This window comes from Notothenia rossii (assembly GCF_949606895.1).
Source record: "Notothenia rossii genome assembly, chromosome: 11".
Classification (NCBI taxonomy): Eukaryota; Metazoa; Chordata; class Actinopteri; order Perciformes; family Nototheniidae; genus Notothenia; species Notothenia rossii.
Genome location: NC_136910.1, coordinates 44,866,344 through 44,886,804, shown reverse-complemented (window position 1 = coordinate 44,886,804; position 20,461 = coordinate 44,866,344). Strand labels below are relative to the sequence as shown.

At 38.8% G+C, this 20,461-nt stretch overlaps 1 protein-coding gene across 2 annotated transcripts; it reads left to right on the top strand.

Annotated features, from left to right (window-relative positions):
• The first annotated feature begins 1,497 nt into the window (after positions 1–1,497).
• On the top strand, positions 1,498–19,381 carry eng (endoglin). 2 transcript variants are annotated; one of them, XM_079659523.1, is made up of 11 exons: positions 1,498–1,654; positions 6,809–6,986; positions 9,850–10,021; positions 10,116–10,218; positions 10,465–10,660; positions 10,841–10,989; positions 11,188–11,418; positions 11,663–11,729; positions 15,084–15,194; positions 15,278–15,325; positions 15,410–19,381. In XM_079659523.1, exons 1-11 carry the CDS (start codon positions 1,550–1,552, stop codon positions 15,529–15,531), a joined length of 1,482 nt encoding a protein of 493 aa, XP_079515649.1. In that variant the 5' UTR covers positions 1,498–1,549; the 3' UTR covers positions 15,532–19,381. The 2 variants fall into 2 exon arrangements, with proteins under 2 accessions (XP_079515649.1, XP_079515650.1); XM_079659524.1 differs by lacking the exon at positions 15,278–15,325 and having other exon boundaries at positions 15,377–19,381.
• The last annotated feature ends 1,080 nt before the right edge of the window (positions 19,382–20,461 follow it).

Below are 20,461 nucleotides of genomic sequence, written 5' to 3'. Positions count from 1 at the left end.
CTTTGAATGTTAATCTCCTATGAAATCCTCACAGTAGAAAGAGAGTTTTTTAAGATGTTGTTAATTTCCAATCCATTGAGTCATTATATTCAACTGATTTCAAATCCATGACTCTTCTCTTAATCCAATTATCTACAGAAGTAAAAGTAATTAGGACTAGGATTTATTGGAGTCATGTCGGTCTTAGAAAAAACCCCTCTAAACTCGGTTATTATTCCACAGTGAAAAATGTTTACTCGCCACCACTTAAACCCATAACACGCAGCAGTACCAGCTTCACCCTACGCACATGTGGAGCATGTTAATTATGGCTGATTCATAGAGTGACTGCGGTGGTGATTACCGAATCACATCGCCATTGTATTACCCTCAGTTGATAATATGGCTAATGAGGTATTACATTATGTGTTAAATTATGTCAGAATGTTTTATATAAGGCATGTAGCTACAGCCAAGATCAGCCACATGTGGGAGGATATACTGGGTTTCAAGTTATACGAAAGGCATGAATTAGTAATTAGCCTACTGTACCGTAGAAAATTATGAGTGACACGACATGCATTATTATTAATGTAATTACAAGGTTGTACTGTCTACTCATCAATGTATCATTACTCCAGGGTACTTTCACACTGTCTTCCACAGTTTTAATGCAACAAGGTCATACAGCATAAATATATAAAAAGTGCAGCTCACTGCACATCGGGTTAACAATTGATTTTGATAGCTTTTTATTTGCTTTTGACTTTTTCCCTTGTTGACTTGCACTGCATGGGCATATATACGAATAGAACCAAGCTGTATTACCTCATTAATGCCTGAGTCAACACGGAGGCTGACAGCAAAGACAGTTTCCTGTCTGTCTACAAACTTTACTCAATTGACTGGCATTGCTTTTTCTGGAGAGATGCATGTGTTGACATTTTACAGTTTCAAAAACAAGGATAATTGCCTCATCCCCCACAATAGCAATAGGCCAGAACTTGAATCAAACTTATATACTATTTACCTGAACTATGTTGAAACTGTGTGTCGCAAGCTAAATGTCTCTCCACTCTGTCAACTTGGGGTCTGTTCATCTAATGACACATGCCAAATAGGGAGGTTTTGCAAATTAGGAAGAAGCTATATATTGTCTTATGGACAGAAAACAAATGCTAGAAGTCAGCATATTGGCAGATTTTCTTTCTGTGCGAAAAGGTCATAATAATTACTGTTGTGATATATGGCTCAAGAGTTCGGGTCACTCTGTATGAAAAGCTTAAATTATGGTTATTTTATTCTGGGCAGTAAAGTATGAACCTGTCATGCGTTTTTAGTTTCCAAAACTGCCCACGTAAATGCGCCCACACACTGGGCTTTGTGCTAACACAGTTTACTATTCTGTGAAAGGAGCAAGAGGCATTGCTTGGATTCAAAGTTGTTCTTGAAACATTTCATAAAGTATTTTGATATTGTCTTGTTTGAAAATGTCCTTTTTTCCCATTTATTTTCTGATGCAAGGTTGAGTAACACTTTCTTAATTTCCAATTTCTTTCAGGATTCCAACATGTTTTCTCTCGAAATGAACAACACCAAGCCAATGAACCTTATCCTCACATCAACATGCACATGCTTTGCCCTACTCAACCTGCACCCTGATGTTAAACTTTATGTGAGTAACTTCTTTTTGTTTTGCTGCATCTGGCCGTGCTCACATCTCACACCTTTTTCTGGTCGCGGAGTTATTGGATATGTTTTGAGCTCTTTTTGTGAAGGGTTGCCAGTGACACAAAAGATTGTCTAACAAGATCACACTAATCATTACGTTTTTTTTTTACGCAGTTTATTATTTTTTAATGTATCCAGATGTATTTAGCTTCTGTCAAGTGACAGATGTTTTGAATACAGTCTGCCACAGCTGTGCAGCTCTGGATAGGGAAACTTAAGAGAGACAATGAACCATCTCTGTTTTCTGTGGATATTCCTCAGTGGCTGCTCTGCATGAGGCAGTTTGTGTTTTTAGCTTTTATCTTCTACACTATAAATCTGTAAAATAAGTTTGAGAGTTGCCAGCAGCAAGCAGGGCTGATGGCATCGGCTGTAAAATTAATGTTCCAATAAAATTGGATATTCCGACTTTTACACACTATCTCCAGATTAAATCTATGAATTCAGTCCACGGAGGCCAGGAAAATACTTTATTCAGCTGCTTGAGTTTCTAGTTAATAGAGTAATAATACTGTTATTGGGAAAAGTGTTGGAGCAGTTGTGTTAGCTTTGTAATTGTAGTGTCAATCTATGTTGGTGTTTAAATTGGCATTGGTCTGTAGAACAGAATAGTCTTGTTTATGTGTAACAGTCTTTCAAGCAAAACATGTGTAACATCACCAAGCTAAAAAACCCATTACCTTAAAAAGGACTTAGTTAAAGTAATGAGATTGAGTATCAATGTCATTGGTAATAAATGACCTAATTTATTCATTAAAAACTCTTATTGATTACTAAATAACTTAATAACTATAAATAAAGCTATATTAAAACTATTGAGTGTATACAGTTTTAAAATGACCGAGCTACAAATAATTTATAGGTTGCGTTATTTATTATATTATAATTTCTTCAAATCCTATCAGTCCATGTTGTGAGCAGTTTCAGCCTCCTGTGCTGTTGCAACAACTCAATATTATACATGGAGCGTCTGTCAAAGTAAAAAACTTTCTTGAAAGGAAAAATCATAATGAATATTCCATCAGCTTTATTTCTTCCCACATACTGACAAAACATTTTGGATGGCTTGAAAACGTGTCTTTGGCAACACTTGAGATTTGACAGTCTGCTGCCAAATGGTAACCTGAGGGGGCTGTACTACATCTGCGAGGCTCCACTAGCACCCGCACCCCCAAACCCAAACGCGGCGCACCTGCAGTGTAAGCGCGCCACAATTTCGCCACTGCGAGGCTCCACTAGCACCCGTAACTGTACCCAGGAAGAAAAAGAGAAATCTCCAACGAGGCGTTCTGGGGCAGCATAGACAGGTCTTCTCTGTGTTAGAGTTTTACTCGCTACAGGGTGTACTTTGAGGGTTTGTGACTTTGCAGACCGTTTACATGCATAAAAACCTTCATAACACACAAGGGGAAGGGTAATAACCGGAAAAGCAAGACATGGGACCTTTAAAACATAAGCAGCTCATACTGTACTTTCACATTGGGCCTATCATGTTGCTGTAGGTGGTTGTTCATCTTACATGTTTTGCCCTTATTAGTGCGCATAAGGGCAAATGTGTGGCAGCTGACTCGCAAGTTAGAGCTTTCCAAAAGTAACGATGATTTAATATTTACTGTGTTTATAACCAGTACGTCAATGTGCTTCAGACATAAATAAAAACTACGCAAAATAGAAGAAAACGCTATAAAATGCTTGAAAAATAGTCAACAGTATTGTGCATTATGAGCAGATGCACATAACAAGTGGAAAAACACAATACATGAATTAGAAATCACAGCTGACCACTTACATTGGTGAAATGTTAGGAGAATGTCATCGTGATGTGCTGACAGCAGTGTGATACCACATCCTGTATCATGTCCTGTCGTGAGCCTGGACAGCATTGCCTGTGACTGCAGGATGTTTTCGTGGGATGAGCAGTATCACTGGGGGATAATAGTGTTTTACTGCAGATTGCAGTGTAAGAGAAACAGCAGCTGTTCTGTGTCTGAGAAAGTACGTCATTGGCTTGACAGCTTGGCTCAGTGTCACAATCACAGCTCTTGTTGGGTTTCAAAATCTAGCCCGAGTACATAGACTTGCTTAAATAAACAACACACAACAAAAACATGTAGAAGGCACAATTTAGACTATTACGTTTTGTGAGTTATTATACTTTTTAGTTAGTCGCAAAATAAGGGTTTCCTCTTTAATTCACATATGCATTATGATAAAATCACCTAAAATAAACCTATAATACTTTATGGAAGAATCTGAGGTCAATCATCAGGTGAAAATATGGCTCATATTATCTGACACTCATACATCCATCCCAAAACAGACTAACAGGAAATAAGTATTATCAGAACTAACTGGAATATCTGGTAGACAGTGACGTGTTTAAAAAAAACAACAACTTTGAGTTTCTTGAACTTTACTGTGAGCCTGCAAAATATCAAACTGATAGTCTAATCTGAGTTATGTCCCTGTAATCATTAAAATGTTAACCATTGTTATTTCCCTTTTTTCTTCCTGTCCTCTGCCTGGTTCTGTCGTGACTGGCTTTCCCTCCTTTTATTTCTGGAGATTCCTTTCACGCTAGATTTGATCTTACGTCAATCAAATATTAATGTAGAAAGACCAATGACTCCCTCAGGCTTACTTGGCTTTCACCATTTGTTTCTGTCTTGCTTTGTGATGCAAGAACTTGCGCACATAACTCACACACTAGACCGGCTAGGAGAGGGACTTTCATTATTTAAACAAACATACTCCAGCTTGATAAACATTAACTAGCTGATTTGCAGAAAATGCGGTCACAAGTGATGCTATGAGCTCAATAAAGTTTAACTTAGTCCAAATAAATCTATGTTTGAGCTTAAACTTAATGAATAAAGTGATTAAAACAAAGCATATTAAAACACAAAGTAAACTGGTGACCGATTATACTGCTTTAAAGGTCCCATGTCATGCTTTTCCGGTTATTACCCGTCCCCTTGTGTGTTATAAAGGTTTTTCTGCATGGTAACGGTCTGCAAAGTCACAAACCCTCAAAGTACACCCTGTAGCGAGTAAAACTCTAACACAGAAAATACCTGTCTATGCTGCCCCAGAACGCCTTGATGGAGATTTCTCTTTTTCTTCCTGGTACTAAGTGACGTAATGGCGACCAAAATGGACCAATCCGTGGAGCCGTTACGATACGTCCGCGGAGCTGTTACGTTAAGTCCGTGGATTGGTCCAAATTGACCGATCCGCGGACTTCCTCACACACACACACTCAATCTTTTCTCAGCTGCAGCTCCGCCGATTTCTCCTCCCTGAGACGGCGGGACGCGGTGAGGCTGTGAATCGGTGTGTGAGCACACACACAAACTCCCAGCCAGGCTGCGGGTCTGTGTGTTCGGGCTGGGTTTCGCTGTGTCTCGCTGTCTCGCAGATGACTACTGGGCTCATAGGGAGGGGGGGGCAGTAGCTCCAACAAGCCGTATAGGACAGAGAGTGAATACACATACTATACAGAGATGCTGTATGAGACACCAATGTCATTTTGGAAAATTGCACAATATAAATATATTCTAGTAGACCTCAACAATGGAATTATGATCAGTAGAAATGGCCATGACATGGGACCTTTAAATCAAATCCTATTGTACTGTCATGACAAAAGTTTCCTTCTACAAAAAAGCTGCTTGTGAGTGTCGATGAGAATGAGTGTTTACAAAATGAGTACTTATTCAGTACTTTATTTTTCACTTAGACCTTTGTTCTGCTGGAGCAGAACAAATCGGTGTCAATTTTATAAATCCGGTTGAAGGACTAACAATATCAAACTGGAGCACATTACGGCTGCACGATTTTGGGAAAAAATCTAATTGCGACAAATATTGCGATTAGAATTACGATATTTGTTTTTTTTAAGCGACCCAACGGAAGTGTGTTGTAAAATGCGGCCATAACTCCGGCTAGGAAGGTCGTATCAACGTACTCCCGTCTCTAGCACCCCCGCAGCCCGAGCTACGAGTGAAAGAACTAAACTTACATGAAACTTCCTTTGGGTTGCTTTAAAGTCAAGCTTCAGTTTAAGATTCACCCTGTAATAGATGTAAAACATGTGATGGAGCATTACTAACCTGACTCAGGTGGTTTGATTCAACAAACCATCTGGGAAAGCTCCATTGGAAGCCATTTGGAAAGGGCAGGCACTTTCAAAAGCACTTGGCAGGTGATTGGATCAATCTGTCAATCACCTTCTATCATGGTCCACTTCTGATTGATTAACAATGGCTGGTACATGTAGAGCACAGCACATCTGATTAGTGTGGATGACTGACACACAAGAAGGAAAAAAAAAAATTGTAAAAAATAAATAAATAATAATTGTTAAAAAAAATCGCAGGCTTTGCGATTTGATAATCGCATCATTTCAAATCGCGATTTCGATTTAAAATCGATTAATCGTTCAGCCCTAGAGCACATCATTATTTCCTTTCTTAAATGCCTATTTAATGAGTACATATTTTTACATACTGTAGGTGTAACTGTTTACAAGCTTACTGTAGACAGTCTCCATTGCAATGTTCACAATACCCCCCCCCCCCCTCTTATTCAAGCAAAGCTTAATGTAAACTCCATTATTTCCCATCGGCCCAGACGAGGAAACAGCAGTGTCTAGTCGATGGGATGGATGTATATATTTATACCTTGTATGGAGCCAGATTCCAGCCGACTGTGGTGACGCACAAAGCTAAAAAAGGTCCCATTTCCTGGCCCCACTCAGGAAGCAAAGGAAAGACCATGGCTCCAGCAGGGTTGTGCAGGCTGTGCTCGTGGACACTTAACCATAATAAACATTTCTTTTTAACAGCACCCTGCTCAGAGAATAGAGGGAGAGCTGAGTGGAGGTCAAGAAAAAGTAATAGAATCAAAGGGATGGGCTTACATGTGTGATATGACGAAGTATGAGCAGACATGATGTGTATATAAATAAATAAAAGGCTGACTCAATTTGGTGTTGTTGTAACAAACAGGCTCTTGTTTTATAACCTACAGTTGGTGATTCTGACTGGAAATAGTATTTAATGAAACACATTTTCATGAATTGCGCTCTACTTTCCAGGTAAAAAATGACTCCAAAATTACCGTTCATTCTAATGTAATCCACGACAACGTCTACAAGAGAGACTTTCCCTCTGAAGATGAGGAGCTGGTCAAGTGGGCGAGTCAGGAGTTTGGGGGTGTAACTTCATTCACCACAATCCGAAACCTGAAAGTTGTGACGTCGACAGGAACAAAAAGTGAGTTGTTTTAGAAAATATGTTTTTTACACTAACAGGGTTTCTTCTATTTACTTGTTGGTTGAATTAGCCAATTCGGAAGAAGTCAATTACAGTACAAGTAGTAACATGTCAAAAGATGAGTGAGGATGTATGTATGTGTATATGTATCCATCAGATTGTCAAAATACTGTACACAACTTTCTGCCCGCTTTAAATAGTTTCAAAGTTATCAGCCCCACTATGATTTCTATCTAGAGTACTATCTTTGTTTGGTCTAAGGCAGTATTTGTGTTGCCGAAGGGAGCAAAGGAAGTGCAGGGGCACAACATACAGCTTACATAATTCAGCAGAAGGTTTGCAGTACAGTAATCACTGCTGCATACTGTGTTTGTTTACACATACAAAGCTCTCTCTCTCTCTCTCTCTCTCTCTCTCACTCTCGCTCTCTCTCTCTCTCTCACTAACATGCTCTTATAAGTGTGTGGGAAATTTGAATCACTGACAAAACACTGCTTCGATACAGACCACATAGCATAAAAAAAACACGTTTTCTATCAAATATATAAATATATATATCTAACTCAACATGTTGATTTCCAATGTGCCCATGAGAATGTGTAGGACCTCAAAACTACACGTTATGAAGTGACTTTTAATAAAACATAACCTAGACAAGAACAGGTACACAGATAAATACATTAAAAAAAAAATTCCTTTCACTTTTTTTTAACCAGGAAATTGAGTATGTAGGATCTGATTGAGTAGTGAGTACAGCTGTATTACATAAATAAGCAGACGCCATTCTTTTTTAGAATAAGGTGTGTGGGCCAAAGACCCTCTAGAACAAATAAGAGAGTCTACTAAAGTATACTGCTATGTCGCAGTTCTTTACACTAAACACACGGAATACACCATATATAATCTACTTCTACTTTTCCCATTGTACATGTACACACAGAGACTAGGCATACTAATGTTGACATTTATTAGATGTTTCCAGAGGAGCGCTATGTGTCATCCTTTACCCTATGTGAGCTAAACAACAGCTTGAGCAATAACAGCAAAACAAACTGAATTTAATAACTAGAGGATCTGTTTCGAATGGGTCAAACCTACCTTGGGGAAATGTGTATTTATTTAACCATTAACATATATATAGCATATTTTAAACATGCGTTGTTTTGGTTTTGCAGCCCAAGTGAAAGTGCTTTGTACTTTATGATGATGACAGATGCATGTTTGAAACACACATTCCTGAACATTGAAACGCCACCAATGCTTAAGATGGAGGATAATATGATTTTAAAAGAAACCCTCATAAAAGGCTAGACATCACAAAGATTATTGGCTGCTATTGCCATAAGTCCTGTGTCTTTTTGAGTATTTTTTTAGCAATTAAATGTTAATCTCCTTTATTATAATTGTCTGTCCTTCTCCAGATGTGATGAAATGTTGTGTTTTGAGCCATCTGTGTTTTACTGACTCACAGTCAAGGGCATTTAATTCAAGCAGTGCCACAGTTGACGTTGCTATTTTGTTGTATCCCTTGGCCCATATTGAGGTGTTAGGTGAACTTGTGTAGGCTTTGTGGTAGGCGTTTGAAAAGTCTGCAATGACTATACAACAGTGCTTTGCTATGAAAGCTTGCTGAGGATAAAATAAGGAAATGTCCCTCAGGTTGCTTTTAATGTCTCGATGTGAATTTAAGAGAATTCTATTGCTGGTTTAAAGAGGCTTTTCACGGAGTGGGAAAGACAAGAATATTTGTGAAGTGTCTATTTGAATTGTGTCACATTGTGCAATCAACATTTTCTTCATTATAACGGCCAGGGCTGGCTAACATATTAATACTAAAGCAATAGCGTGACATGAGTCTTAATTTAAACATGATTATTTCTCCAGAAAATCTCACTGTTTGAATATTTTGTGGAAGCCGTCAACCCTATACTATTGTTGCACTGTCGGTATCATTGTACTTTGTCATAGATTTTGTGATGTTAGGTGCGCATAGGCTTTGTAGATTCAAGCAAGATGGCAACACAGTGTTAAAGAAACTTCGTTTAAGATATTCAATTTTAGGACTGATAGTAAAAGTCGATTAAAATGAGCACTCAAAAATCATTCTATTTGCAAATACATTTCCACATGAAGGGAGATTGTTAAAAGTTTTTTCTCTTGGAAGATGGAGGAGGAGGAGGCTTGGCTTAAATTCAACGCTCAACATATTCAGAGTATATTCGTTGTATTTTCTAAGCATATTCTTGTCAAAATGTGGCTCGAATTGTTGCTCGGCATTGGCAGACTATTGGTTTGATAAGGTTATGAGGTACTATTGTGGGCTATTTCTCCCCCATTTCCAGCATAATTTCTTGGAACGAAAATATGCGTAGCAATTTAAGCTCTGCAACAGGATGCACCTGCAAACCATCAGTCAGCATTATTTGGTCAAAGGCTGAGCGTAGTGAACTCTCATGAGACTGCTCCTGGAACTTCTCCCATAGCAGGAAAGGTAAGGTACTTATGTGCCTGTCCCAGCAATTTCGTTTTGATGCTGCAGGCTATCGCTTTCCAGTGTCGGCCACCCAGTAAAAGTCTGTAAACAGAACTTATTTCACCGATTAGCAATATTCTCTCAGAGCATCACTCACATTGAAACTACCCTGTTGTATTAATTGTAAAAAAGGCTTAAATTGTTATTTCTTATTGCCTATGATGGCAGAGCCGCTACCCCAATGCAACATTTGGTAACAAAAGGGCCATCAGTCTATTTTTTTGGGCTGTCTTGTTTCTTTGTAAAACTAAGCATGCAGGAATAATTGTATTTCTCAAATGTGTTGTTTAGCCAACAATGAATGCTAAATGCATTTTTGTGGTTTTACAGGAACCAAACCTGGCTCCTCTAACTGCACACTTAGAAATGAAGATGCATCAGAGAAGCACTTCATGAAGATTGAAACAGTATCCCAGGCTACGTCTTGCTCCCCATCACCACAGAACCCAAATGATGAAACTGAGCTTCACATCATAAACATCCCAGACAGTGCCAAACCTTGGTAAACCTAACGATCCACACAGCATGGAGCCTCCTGTATGTTTTTTTTGTTGGCAAAAGTTTTATAATGTTTATTCTGATTCTTCATATTGCAGCAATGTATCAGTTCGGCTCGGCACTAAGAAGACCAGAGTGTTCCTGAGAGGCCCTCAGGGCACCATATGGACCTTAATCAACCTACTGCACACACAGTTTGTTGTAAGCCAACACACACAAACACACATATATATATTTGTTGTCTCACAACCAAATGTAAAATAGGATAAATGAGTACACAGACTCCACTCAATAGTGCAGTGATATAGCTTAAAAGGGTTAGAGGATTTCTTACATACAGTAAGCTTTCCCATGCCTGTGAACATGTTATTGTGTGACTGCTGCTGGTAGACAGTCTCTAAGTGAATATTAATAATGTATTTAACCTGGTCTTCTCCTTCTCTACAGTCTAACAATGACATCATGCTGCTCACCATGAAACACATAATCTCACCTACAATTACACTGAACAGCGGCAATGCAGTGGATGTGCAGAGGAAAGCTTTAGATCATTTCAAAGCCAGTACTTTCACCAGCTACACTGAATTCAGCCCAGAGTATCCTATGGTCCTAATGGTCCTTAGAGACAACGACAACCCTGAAGGTAAGACCATTTCTTAGATTTGAGTTTTTTTTTTACAAAGATAATAGATGAAGAACTGCAAAAAAAAGCCAAGCACAAAAGATGGAACATTTGAAAGATGAGTGCTTTAATAAGTAAAAGTAAACGTATATGGCATTTATTTTGTTGATCTTCTTTTAATTTGATCCATTTTTCCATCAGTTACAAAAACTTCACCAGCAGATACCCCCACCACCACTAATGCACCCCATCAGATGCCCCTGCTGATGCAGCTGTACACCTCCCCTGAATACCACTCTCCCATGGACCCTAACACCAAGGTGCAGAGTGACAAGAGAATTTATGCAGAGGTAAGAAATCATTCACCCTCTTCGCTGTATTTCACGCCTGTTGACTCAACCTTTCAAAATCCCTTGAATAAGCTCATGTATAATTATTTATTTCAATGTGAAACACATTCACTTGTATACCCACAGTTGTACACTTGTGCTTAGTGTGCTCTTTCCATGCTGTTTAATTGTGTTTGTATCTGTTTCTGTTTCCTGTAGATCTCATCGCAGACCTTGTGGGACAGTATGTTGACCATCAAGGTGATCAGCTGCTTTGTGCGCTCCACTGGCTCATGCCCTGTAGTGAAAGAGCTGCCCTTCATGTCAGAGGCTTGCTCTGCAAATTTGTGTCCCAACAGCACCCGACTGAGCTTCTCCTTAGATCAGCTCCACGAACTCACGACCACCACGTGGGACCTGGAATGCTCTGTCAAAATTTGCTACAGTCAGGTAGGAGTCAACATTTGAAAAACAACACGTCATGACACAACTCTAAAACCTGTGTTACAAACTTCCTTTGTTTGCCTGGAATATTTTGTGGTGAAGGTCATTGTAGATCTGTTGTGGTGGGAGACTTTTTTTGAGTCTTAGCCAACAGCAAAAATACTAAAGCTTGAATGTAGTTTTTCACACACTTATGACAAGTGACCTTTTGGGTACGGTTAATAACGCATTTCTTTCTCTGCCTCACTAGCACTGTGGAGATGGAGGAAGAGTGAAGAGGAATCTGGAGGTTACCCAGCCGTGTCTGCAACCACCAAGTGAGTTCAGTTTAAACTCCAAAATATGGATCAGTTTTAAGTGCAATTCCCATTCTGCTCATTGGAACACATTACAACAAATCCCAATGTGCTATTAGGCAACTAGACTCAGGTATATTGAGTTAGTTAATTTTCTAATCTTTCTCTTCTTACAAAATTAAACTTTCCAGAGAAAATATTACCCCTAAATTCACAAAGCAGTTGAATATTTGGTAGATTATGTGTAGATAATTTTTTTGTATTCCTTTTTGTGTTTTTTTAATGTAAATATTAACATAATTATAAATAAAAGAGTATTAACAAATTGCCTAGTTGAGCAAGACATTTCACAGCTAATATAAACATCTGCAACGCTATTAAGTAGTTGATCATGTATTTGATTTGTTTCAACAAAACATCAAGGAACAGATAAAAAGACAAATAGCTTTTTGAGTAATGAACATATAAACTCTGAGAACATATATTACCTTATTTTGCCTAAGGGCCTAGTTGCTCGGCTAGTGCTTGGCCAGTGAATCGCAAATCATTTTCATCCCAATTGTTGCTTTCAGTGGCGCGCGGGCGGTTGCCATAGCAGTGAACTCAGGATATGCAGTGAAGCCAGTGAGGGGCTGCGGGGCCGGGGCCTCGTCCTTTAGGAAGGTCTGCAGGCTGACCTTGTGGCCACAATCAGAAGTAATGGCCCTCAGGGGAGGGGGGGGTTCCTTTGTGTTTCCAAGGGGTCTGACTGTGTTGCTGTCCAAACACAGCCACTGAGCCTGCTGCTATTGTTGGACCATTCAACACAGTTGACTCAAACAAGGAAAGATGTCATTCTTTAAAGAGAAAATAGTCTCCAGACAGATGATTAATTCAGAGTAGAATTGAAATATTTAAAAAAAATACAAAGGAAGAAGATGTTGATTCAATGCGGAGTTCCGTCAGACTTCTTTGGAAGAACTGAATGTGTTTATTCCTTAAGCTTCCTTTATCCTCCATTTCCTCCTAGAGGAGAAAGATAAAGGTTGGTATGTCAGTGTTGCAGCATACAGTGCTGCTGCAGCAGACTGAACCACTCATCCATGCTTTCCTGTGTCCTGTTTTTCCCCTCTTTGCGTTTTAGTTTTAACTTGTGCAACACAAATGTTTGTGTTTTCCTGGAGACTTGGAACTGAATCACAGGAATAGTGCTAGTTGTAAAGGAACGTGTCAGGTTAATAGCTTTGTTTATGTATCTCCTTTCATTACCCAGTGTCAGAGATACAAAGGGTTATATCGGCCCCATTCCTGTTTGCTGATATTCATACAGAGGGCTCTGCCTCCTCCTGTCCACCTGCAGTGGAGCGTCTGCTTCCTGCTCTTGTTTATTCAGCTTTGCTGTCAAAGCCTCACTTTGTACAAACCAACACAGCAACTGATTATAGAAAAATGTCTCTAGAGAAAGCCTGCAGAAGTTGCTGTGATGTTTCTGGCTCATTCAGGGTCAAGGAATGTTCCTCGTTGACAGATCAACAAACTGGGTTGGCTCTCTGGGATGCAGTCGGAATAAATGCCCACAAGATGTCACTGTTGTGATCTGGGTCATGTTTAAATCACTTGATATTTGTTTGATCAAATGTAAAAAATCAGGCTTTGTACTTTCCTAATGTCTTACAGTTCAGTTCAAATGTTCTGATATAGTCATTAAGTTCATTCAGGCTCTTTTCATGAGCAATAATACTGCACAAAGGGGTGACTCGTTTCTACTAAACAAACTCACTCTCTTCTGTCCATCATGTCCTCTATTTAATGTACTTCAGGACAGGGAGGGTTATAAAGCCCAGTGTAGCAATTAGCCTAGCACATTCCACCAGGAGGCAGGAGGCAGGTGAGAGGAACTCGTGCAAAGGTGATGATTAGTTTCTTCCAAATGTTCTAAATACTTGGGATGATCTCTACAGGTAGCAGAAGAAGTGAAGAAGGAAGGGTGTGAGTTTGTGTTTTCTTGATTTGACACAACACACTTCTGTTTTTTGTGTGTATAGCCTTGCATAGCCAAAATATATTCTTATTTGATGATTTTGGTACATCATTTAAGTCTTTAAAAAAAGGTGTTAATTACTTCCCAGTTAAGTTAAAAAATATAACATTTCAGACCTTCCAGCTGCTTTCTGTCAAAGCGATTTAGACATGATCTTGGTTTGAGTTTAATTAAGTTGGTAAAGAACATCATGTTTGTTTTCTGATTAAAAAGCAAAGATCAATGACTGACGAGTTTTAGGTGAAGTCTGAGCGAAGGGGGAATATATCAGTGATTTATTGCACAGCCTTATTGAAATGACACCTCTCTCAAGGTCATCCATGCACGGCCTTGCCAGACCACAATGAGCGAAGCAAAACTGTGGGATGGCCTTGCCATGCTCGCCCAGATGTCGATGCCACAGTGCTGCATGTCATGGGCTTGAGCGAGTCTTAGTGTGTTCCCGTTCTCTTACTCTTTCAGAGCTGATTTAAGAGAAAATTATATTTTATTGCTGCTGGCTCAGATTTTTATGTTTTCTATTAAGTTTGTCAGAAATGAAGGACGTTGTGCGGGGCGAGCACACAGAACCATCAATGCCAAACTTGATTGTAAATTTGTATTATTAAATTACAACGGAGACAATGTTCAGTTCAGATGGGTCGAACCCTGCCAAAACAATGTTATATACTGCGTGGGCTTTGCTTAAATTGCCATGGTAACTAGAAGAGAGAAAATGTACTATTAAAAGATCTTGTGCAAATAGAATATATTTTACATAGCTGCTCTTTGTCGTTTCTTTAAATCTATACCATCAATATATATCACTATATCTAGTTATCTTTTTTATTTATCTTCATTCAATTGTTCTGTAATTGTGAGAAGGATTTGTTTTTGTTTTAAACACCTTTTATTTGTGCATTCCAACAAACTCCTACACCTTGAATTCACAATGCATTTGCCTCGGTACATAATATTCACTAGACACAACAGTACAATTACTGCGTGGGTGTTTTGTTACACTGCAAGAAGATTTGGTTCTGGCAACCGGTACTTCTGGTTTGCTGTACTTCTCAGGAGAAATCAGCCAATCTGATGAGGTTGCTGAAATCTTTGAACTTTTTGCTGTTCCCGAGTGAAAAATAATATGATATATATTTATCTCTGGATCTGAAACAAAGTCTTTGCATCAACAACTATCATTATAATAATGATTTTGACACAAACACAAAACAAAATCAGAACTTTATTTGTGATTGACCACCTTCTGTATATCAAGAGTATCTCAAGTCATTCTTTTTGGCTTGTACATCTGTGAAACCCTTGCTGTTTTTGATCTGAAGCTTGCATACATTGTGTTGTTTCCTGTGTTTCAGCCCCACAATGCTTTGATTTCCGCTTACCTGGCGTTCTGGGCATTGCATTTGGAGGCTTCCTGATTGGAGTATTACTTATTGGAGCACTGTGGTTTATCAAAATAAAAACAGGTAAATGTTTTTTTTTTTTATTGAATATAGATCTAAGTTGATATTTGCCTTTATTTGAAATTGTCTCAATATGATTTCCTCAGGTTACCCAACTGGACTGGACATTAGCTCAACTGCAGCTAATCTTCCTGGTAAGGGCTTTTTTACTTTTTTTTCATTAGTATCTTTTCTATTTCTTCCAGGTTCTTATTGGCTTCTGTCTCATGTTTCTTCAGGATGTCCTTGCTCAGGAGCTAAACGACAACCAGTTTCTACCAACCCTTCCCCTTCTGAGAACAGTAGCGCCAATGCTAGCATTGGAAGCACCCAAAGCACACCGACCAGCAGCATGGCATGAGACTATGGTCATCTCCACCTCCAGCAGAGCCACTGTCTTCCTTCAAAGTCACTTATACGGGTTATGTGCTTTTGTTTTCTTTATCATTGCTTAAAAAGCATTTCCACTTTAAATTCTCCTTTAGGAGCACAACTTATGTCTTTGACCCACCAAGCCTAAAATGGATGTGTCCGGGGAGGTTTTTTTTGGTGGATTGGAGGGGCTAGTAGCTGCGAGACGGATAACAGAAGTCTAATCAGTGGTCTCTGACGCTCACCTCTGTATCCTCTCTGTTAAGTCAAGCTGCTAGACAGGAAGTTAAAGAGGGCAAGAGGACAAAAAAGAAAATTGGCTCCCAGCAACAGGAAAAACAAACCATATCCCCCAAGAGCTTACAGGAAATTCACTGCATTCCTTCCAATGAATTGTGCTTGCGTGATGGCGGCACAATAATAGTTAACAGGAGACAATCCATTCGAAAGATTGTCTTTGAAAAACAGAGGAAAAGCTGTTTTGCATTCACATCTAAGCTTCTTAACTCCAAAGGGTTTCTGGCTAGGTCAGTCCAAAGTGTTATCAACAACGTCTCTGGGACTGAAAGGCTCATCATGTTAGGATCTCAAACCCGCCAATGAAGTGCTCACTTAAAAGGCTATTCGTCTTTATTGGAGTTTGAGGTCAATAGTTAACAGCTACCTCCTGTTATTTAGAAATCTGGAGCTAAGTTTAAACTTAAAACTAGATTTCTCTGGTGAATTGATATTATTTTCTGCTTTATACTTAATTTTATGTTTTATTCTGTCACTTTTGGTTAATCTTTTAGTTGATCTTCTGGGTCATTTGTAGCTCACAAAACAAAGTTATGGTGCCATTTCTATGCTATCCAATAGCTGTAAAGATCCTTTTTATGAATGTCTGTCTTTCATTGTTTATTGAAAGTTACATAGAAATATACTTACACTACTTAATTACTCAATACAAATATCATACATTTTATTATTTCCCTCAAGGAAGCAATAAATGATGCACCATTAAGAGGAAAAACGTGTAAGCTTTGATGAAATAATCACTGTTAAAATGCAAATCGCAACATGAAGATATACATGGCTGTATCCAGAGCTGAGTAATGTGCTTATAATGAGGAGTTTGTACCAAATCTCTGACGTCACACTTTTACTTTATAAGGATTAAAGCGCCACTAATACAGCTACGCCCACAGGGTGGAGTTTCCCCAAAATAGTCTGTCTGGATGTTGAATTTCAGTACTTTTCCTTTGCACATATCCATTTGCAGTCCAGCAATATTGCCTGACAATTTGATGTTACCACCATTTTTAAGCATACTATGAATTATACGTCTGTGGTAACATCCTTAAACATATGCAAACATGAACATGAATATGAATGTATTGCATTTAACTGTTTCCAGCCAGGTTTAATCATAATACTAAATTATATTTTGATACGTGTTTGCCTCACTGAAGGCAGTCAATTATTTGAGATGAGAAGCTAATGTTTGTTTAAACAAGTGTGTTACAAAACCCAGTTTCTGGTGAGAAACTGACCAACTTAGAACTGTTGATTAGTCGCATCAAATATATACCAACAAAAACAACCCCACCCCAACTTTCCCAATCTTGTACATTTAAACTTCCCATTTCATTCACCAGTTCTGAATACAGCCTAGTGAAAACTGTATGAGAGCAGATTTGATATGTATTGCAACTAGATATCCTCATTCACCATTTCTACTCGGACCAATACAAATAAAAGCACACACAATTTGTTAGTTACATAATCGTGAGCCTCAATTTAATTCAGAAAATCAGCTTAAGAAGTAGGTTGGGTTTAATCAAACAACAGACTTTCTCATAGATTCCGCTGTTAGTGTTTAGTCTTCAACAAAAAGTCAAAGTTGAATTATTATAAGTTATGTACTTAAATAAGTGGGTGTATGCACATACTTTTTTTTAACCCAATCCACAATCTTTTCCTTACCATTACCAAGTAGTTTTAATCGTTAGACATGATCTGCACTGCAGTGTTGCTGGACATTAGTTAAAGAACATTCAAAAAATTGTGAGAGTTTTTTTTCGCACAATGTCGTACGGACTGTTGTATGAGGATACGTTAGTTGCAACTACACATCAGTCAATCATTTGTGCTTTTCACCCCATGAAGAGTGCTTTAAAACTCAGATTTATTTCCAGCTGTCACACAACATGCCAAATGCTATGGAAATTGACCTTTGTGAGAAACCAGTTTAACTTTCTAATGATTAATCTCTGCTAACTCTAAGCCCTGCAGTGCTAAGGCTAGACAGAAGATGCATACATGCATAATAAGGAACTCATGAGAGCTAAAACTGTAGTGACGGTTGATCCGTAAATCCAATATTTTGGTTCAATGTAGAATTGTTCAGGTATTTTCTTTATTGTATTGCCACTCTGTTACCTCTTTGAACATATTCCCAGCACATGTTTTGTGGTATCAGTCAGAAATGTGTATTCACAGCTTTGGCACAAGCACCAACATTGTGACTTTAAAATGTTTCTTTATAAACATTTGACTCACTAATCTACTTGTACATGCATATATATATATATGTATATATTCACACTCCCGATAGTTACTTGCCTTCTTTAGATAAAATAATTTATTCGCCTTCAAATGTAATCACAGAAATATTCAACGTTTCCGAAGTAACTGCATTTCTAAAATGTCTCCTCATTTTATGTGAGCCATGTAGCTTCTTACCCCCTCTCCTGCTCAGTGTGCGTGCGTGTACAGTACATGTATCTGTGCATGCCTAATCTCCTTTGTGTATTTGGTGATACGAAGAACAAAGAGGGCCAGTACAAATTTCCACTTGAGTATTTGTGCAATATGATGAGGTAAACTCCTATGTAATGTCTATATGTAGTTTTTTTACCATGTTTTTTATATTAAGTGTTGTATGATATTTTTACTTTGACACATTTTCTCAACATGCTTTGTTCTTTTACATATTTGGAGAACTGGGACCATTCCTAATCATGGGCACTTATAAAATGCATAACATTTGTTTTGTATTGTAATCTTTGTTTTTTTAGCCTCCTATAGCTTTGAGTTTCAATAATATTGTAGTCACAGACGGTGCGTGTCACATCACATGTCAAAAGTTTGACTTTTGCTCACCCTTCAATTCCCCTGCTGTCCAAAACATGGCATATCTCTGCTGATACTGACATCCTGACATTGTTGTGTGTTGTTTTTGCTATCTTCACTGGGTGTGATGGGGAAGTATTCTGAAAGACAGAATGTCTGTCCAAAGACGCATTCTCAGGAAGAGTATTCATCATTCACGAACTTCTCCTTCACAGGGAACGCTCAAACTTAAGAGTAAAAAGGTTTGGCTTTTAGGATATCTTTTTTTTTAAATGTCAGGTAGTCCGTACCTGTGTTAAACCAGTCCCAGGTACTGACACCTTCTGTCTGAGCACTGACAGTAAAATCAGACAGGCTGCCAGTTTATTCACCTGTAGATCTTCGTTACCTCTGACAGCAGCTTCCTCCACAATGCGCGTGCGTGTGCGTGTGTGCGTGTGTGTGTGTGTTTGTGTGTGTGTATACCTATTTATGTGAGCAGATCCTTTCTCCAGCCCCTAACAATGTCCAAATTATGAATTCTTATTAAAGAAGCCTGAACAACATGCCAGAATGTCTCCTTAGATTTGATCTAGTATTAAATGCAGAGTAACTTTTAAACCATTTAAAATGGAGTTCATTTCTTGAGACAATACTCAACTGATGTCATGTACCTTCATGTTGTCTGTGAACCAATATATGTTTTGTCTAAATTGATCTTAATAAAGTGAATATGACAAACGTTATTTGAATTTTCTTGTGTCTGTCTCACAGCATATCAAATCAAATCAAGTTTTATTTATAAAGCACATTTAAAAGCGATAATTGGTCGAGCCAAAGTGCTGTACATGTAATAAAAACACATTACTAGAATCTGCAACTGTGGCTGCGAGGGAGTGCGGTCGTCTTTCAACCAGAAGGTTGTGGGTTCGATCCCAGCCCATGCAGTCAACATGTCGATGTATCCTTGGGCAAGATACTTAACCCTGAGTTGCTCCCGATGGCATGGCCAACGGTGTGTGAATGTGTATGAATGTTAGGTCCTATAGAGTAAGGTACACTGCTCTGTATGAATGGGTGTGAATGGGTGAATGACATGTAGTATGTAAAGCGCTTTGAGGGGTCTTAAAGACTGGATAAAGCGCTATATAAGTACAGTCCATTTACCATTTACCATTCAATCACAATAAAAGACAATAAATTACAACAGATATATAAAAAACACAGGGAATAGTCAGGAGTCATGCTCCGCTCTGACTAGAAGGCCAGGGAGAAGAAGTGTGTCTTAAGTGTAGATTTAAAAAACCCTAGGGTCTGGGCCGACCTCACATAGAGGGGCAGAGTGTTCCAGAGCCTAGGGCCAGCCGCTGGGAAGGCTCTGTGACCTCTGGTTTTGAGCCTGGTCTTGGGCACTACCAGCTGCAGCTGGTCAGCAGACCTTAAAGCTCTGGCTGGGGTGTAGCGCTGGAGGAGTTCAGCTATATAGGCCGGAGCCAGCCCATTTAGTGCATAGCGGCATTGTAGTGGGTAATCAAATTATGTGGGTTTGGAAAGCAGGAGCTCCCCCGATCTCCAGGGACAAGTTATGTCATAAAGTAATACAAAAGCACATTTGGAAGGTCTAGAATTATTACACATTTTAAAATGTTTAAACAACAGTGACAAAAAGTAATAAATACAATGATTCTGTATTTGCTGTAAACTGCTAAATATTGTTGAACATGTTGTGGAGAAAATGTCCTGTTCTCAGTCTGGTGTTGTCAGCTACGAACGCTGCGACACCGTCACTTGAGGACTTGTTGCCTCTACACTAGGTGCGAGCTTCC

Bases quoted from the DNA above. Each gene is read 5' to 3' on its own strand.
- eng (XM_079659523.1), top strand. From the start codon at position 1,550: ATGTTTTCTCTCGAAATGAACAACACCAAGCCAATGAACCTTATCCTC. The intron at 10,219-10,464 runs GTAAGCCAACAC...CCTTCTCTACAG, and splicing joins TACTGCACACACAGTTTGTT to TCTAACAATGACATCATGCT. The intron at 11,730-15,083 runs GTGAGTTCAGTT...CCTGTGTTTCAG, and splicing joins GCCGTGTCTGCAACCACCAA to CCCCACAATGCTTTGATTTC.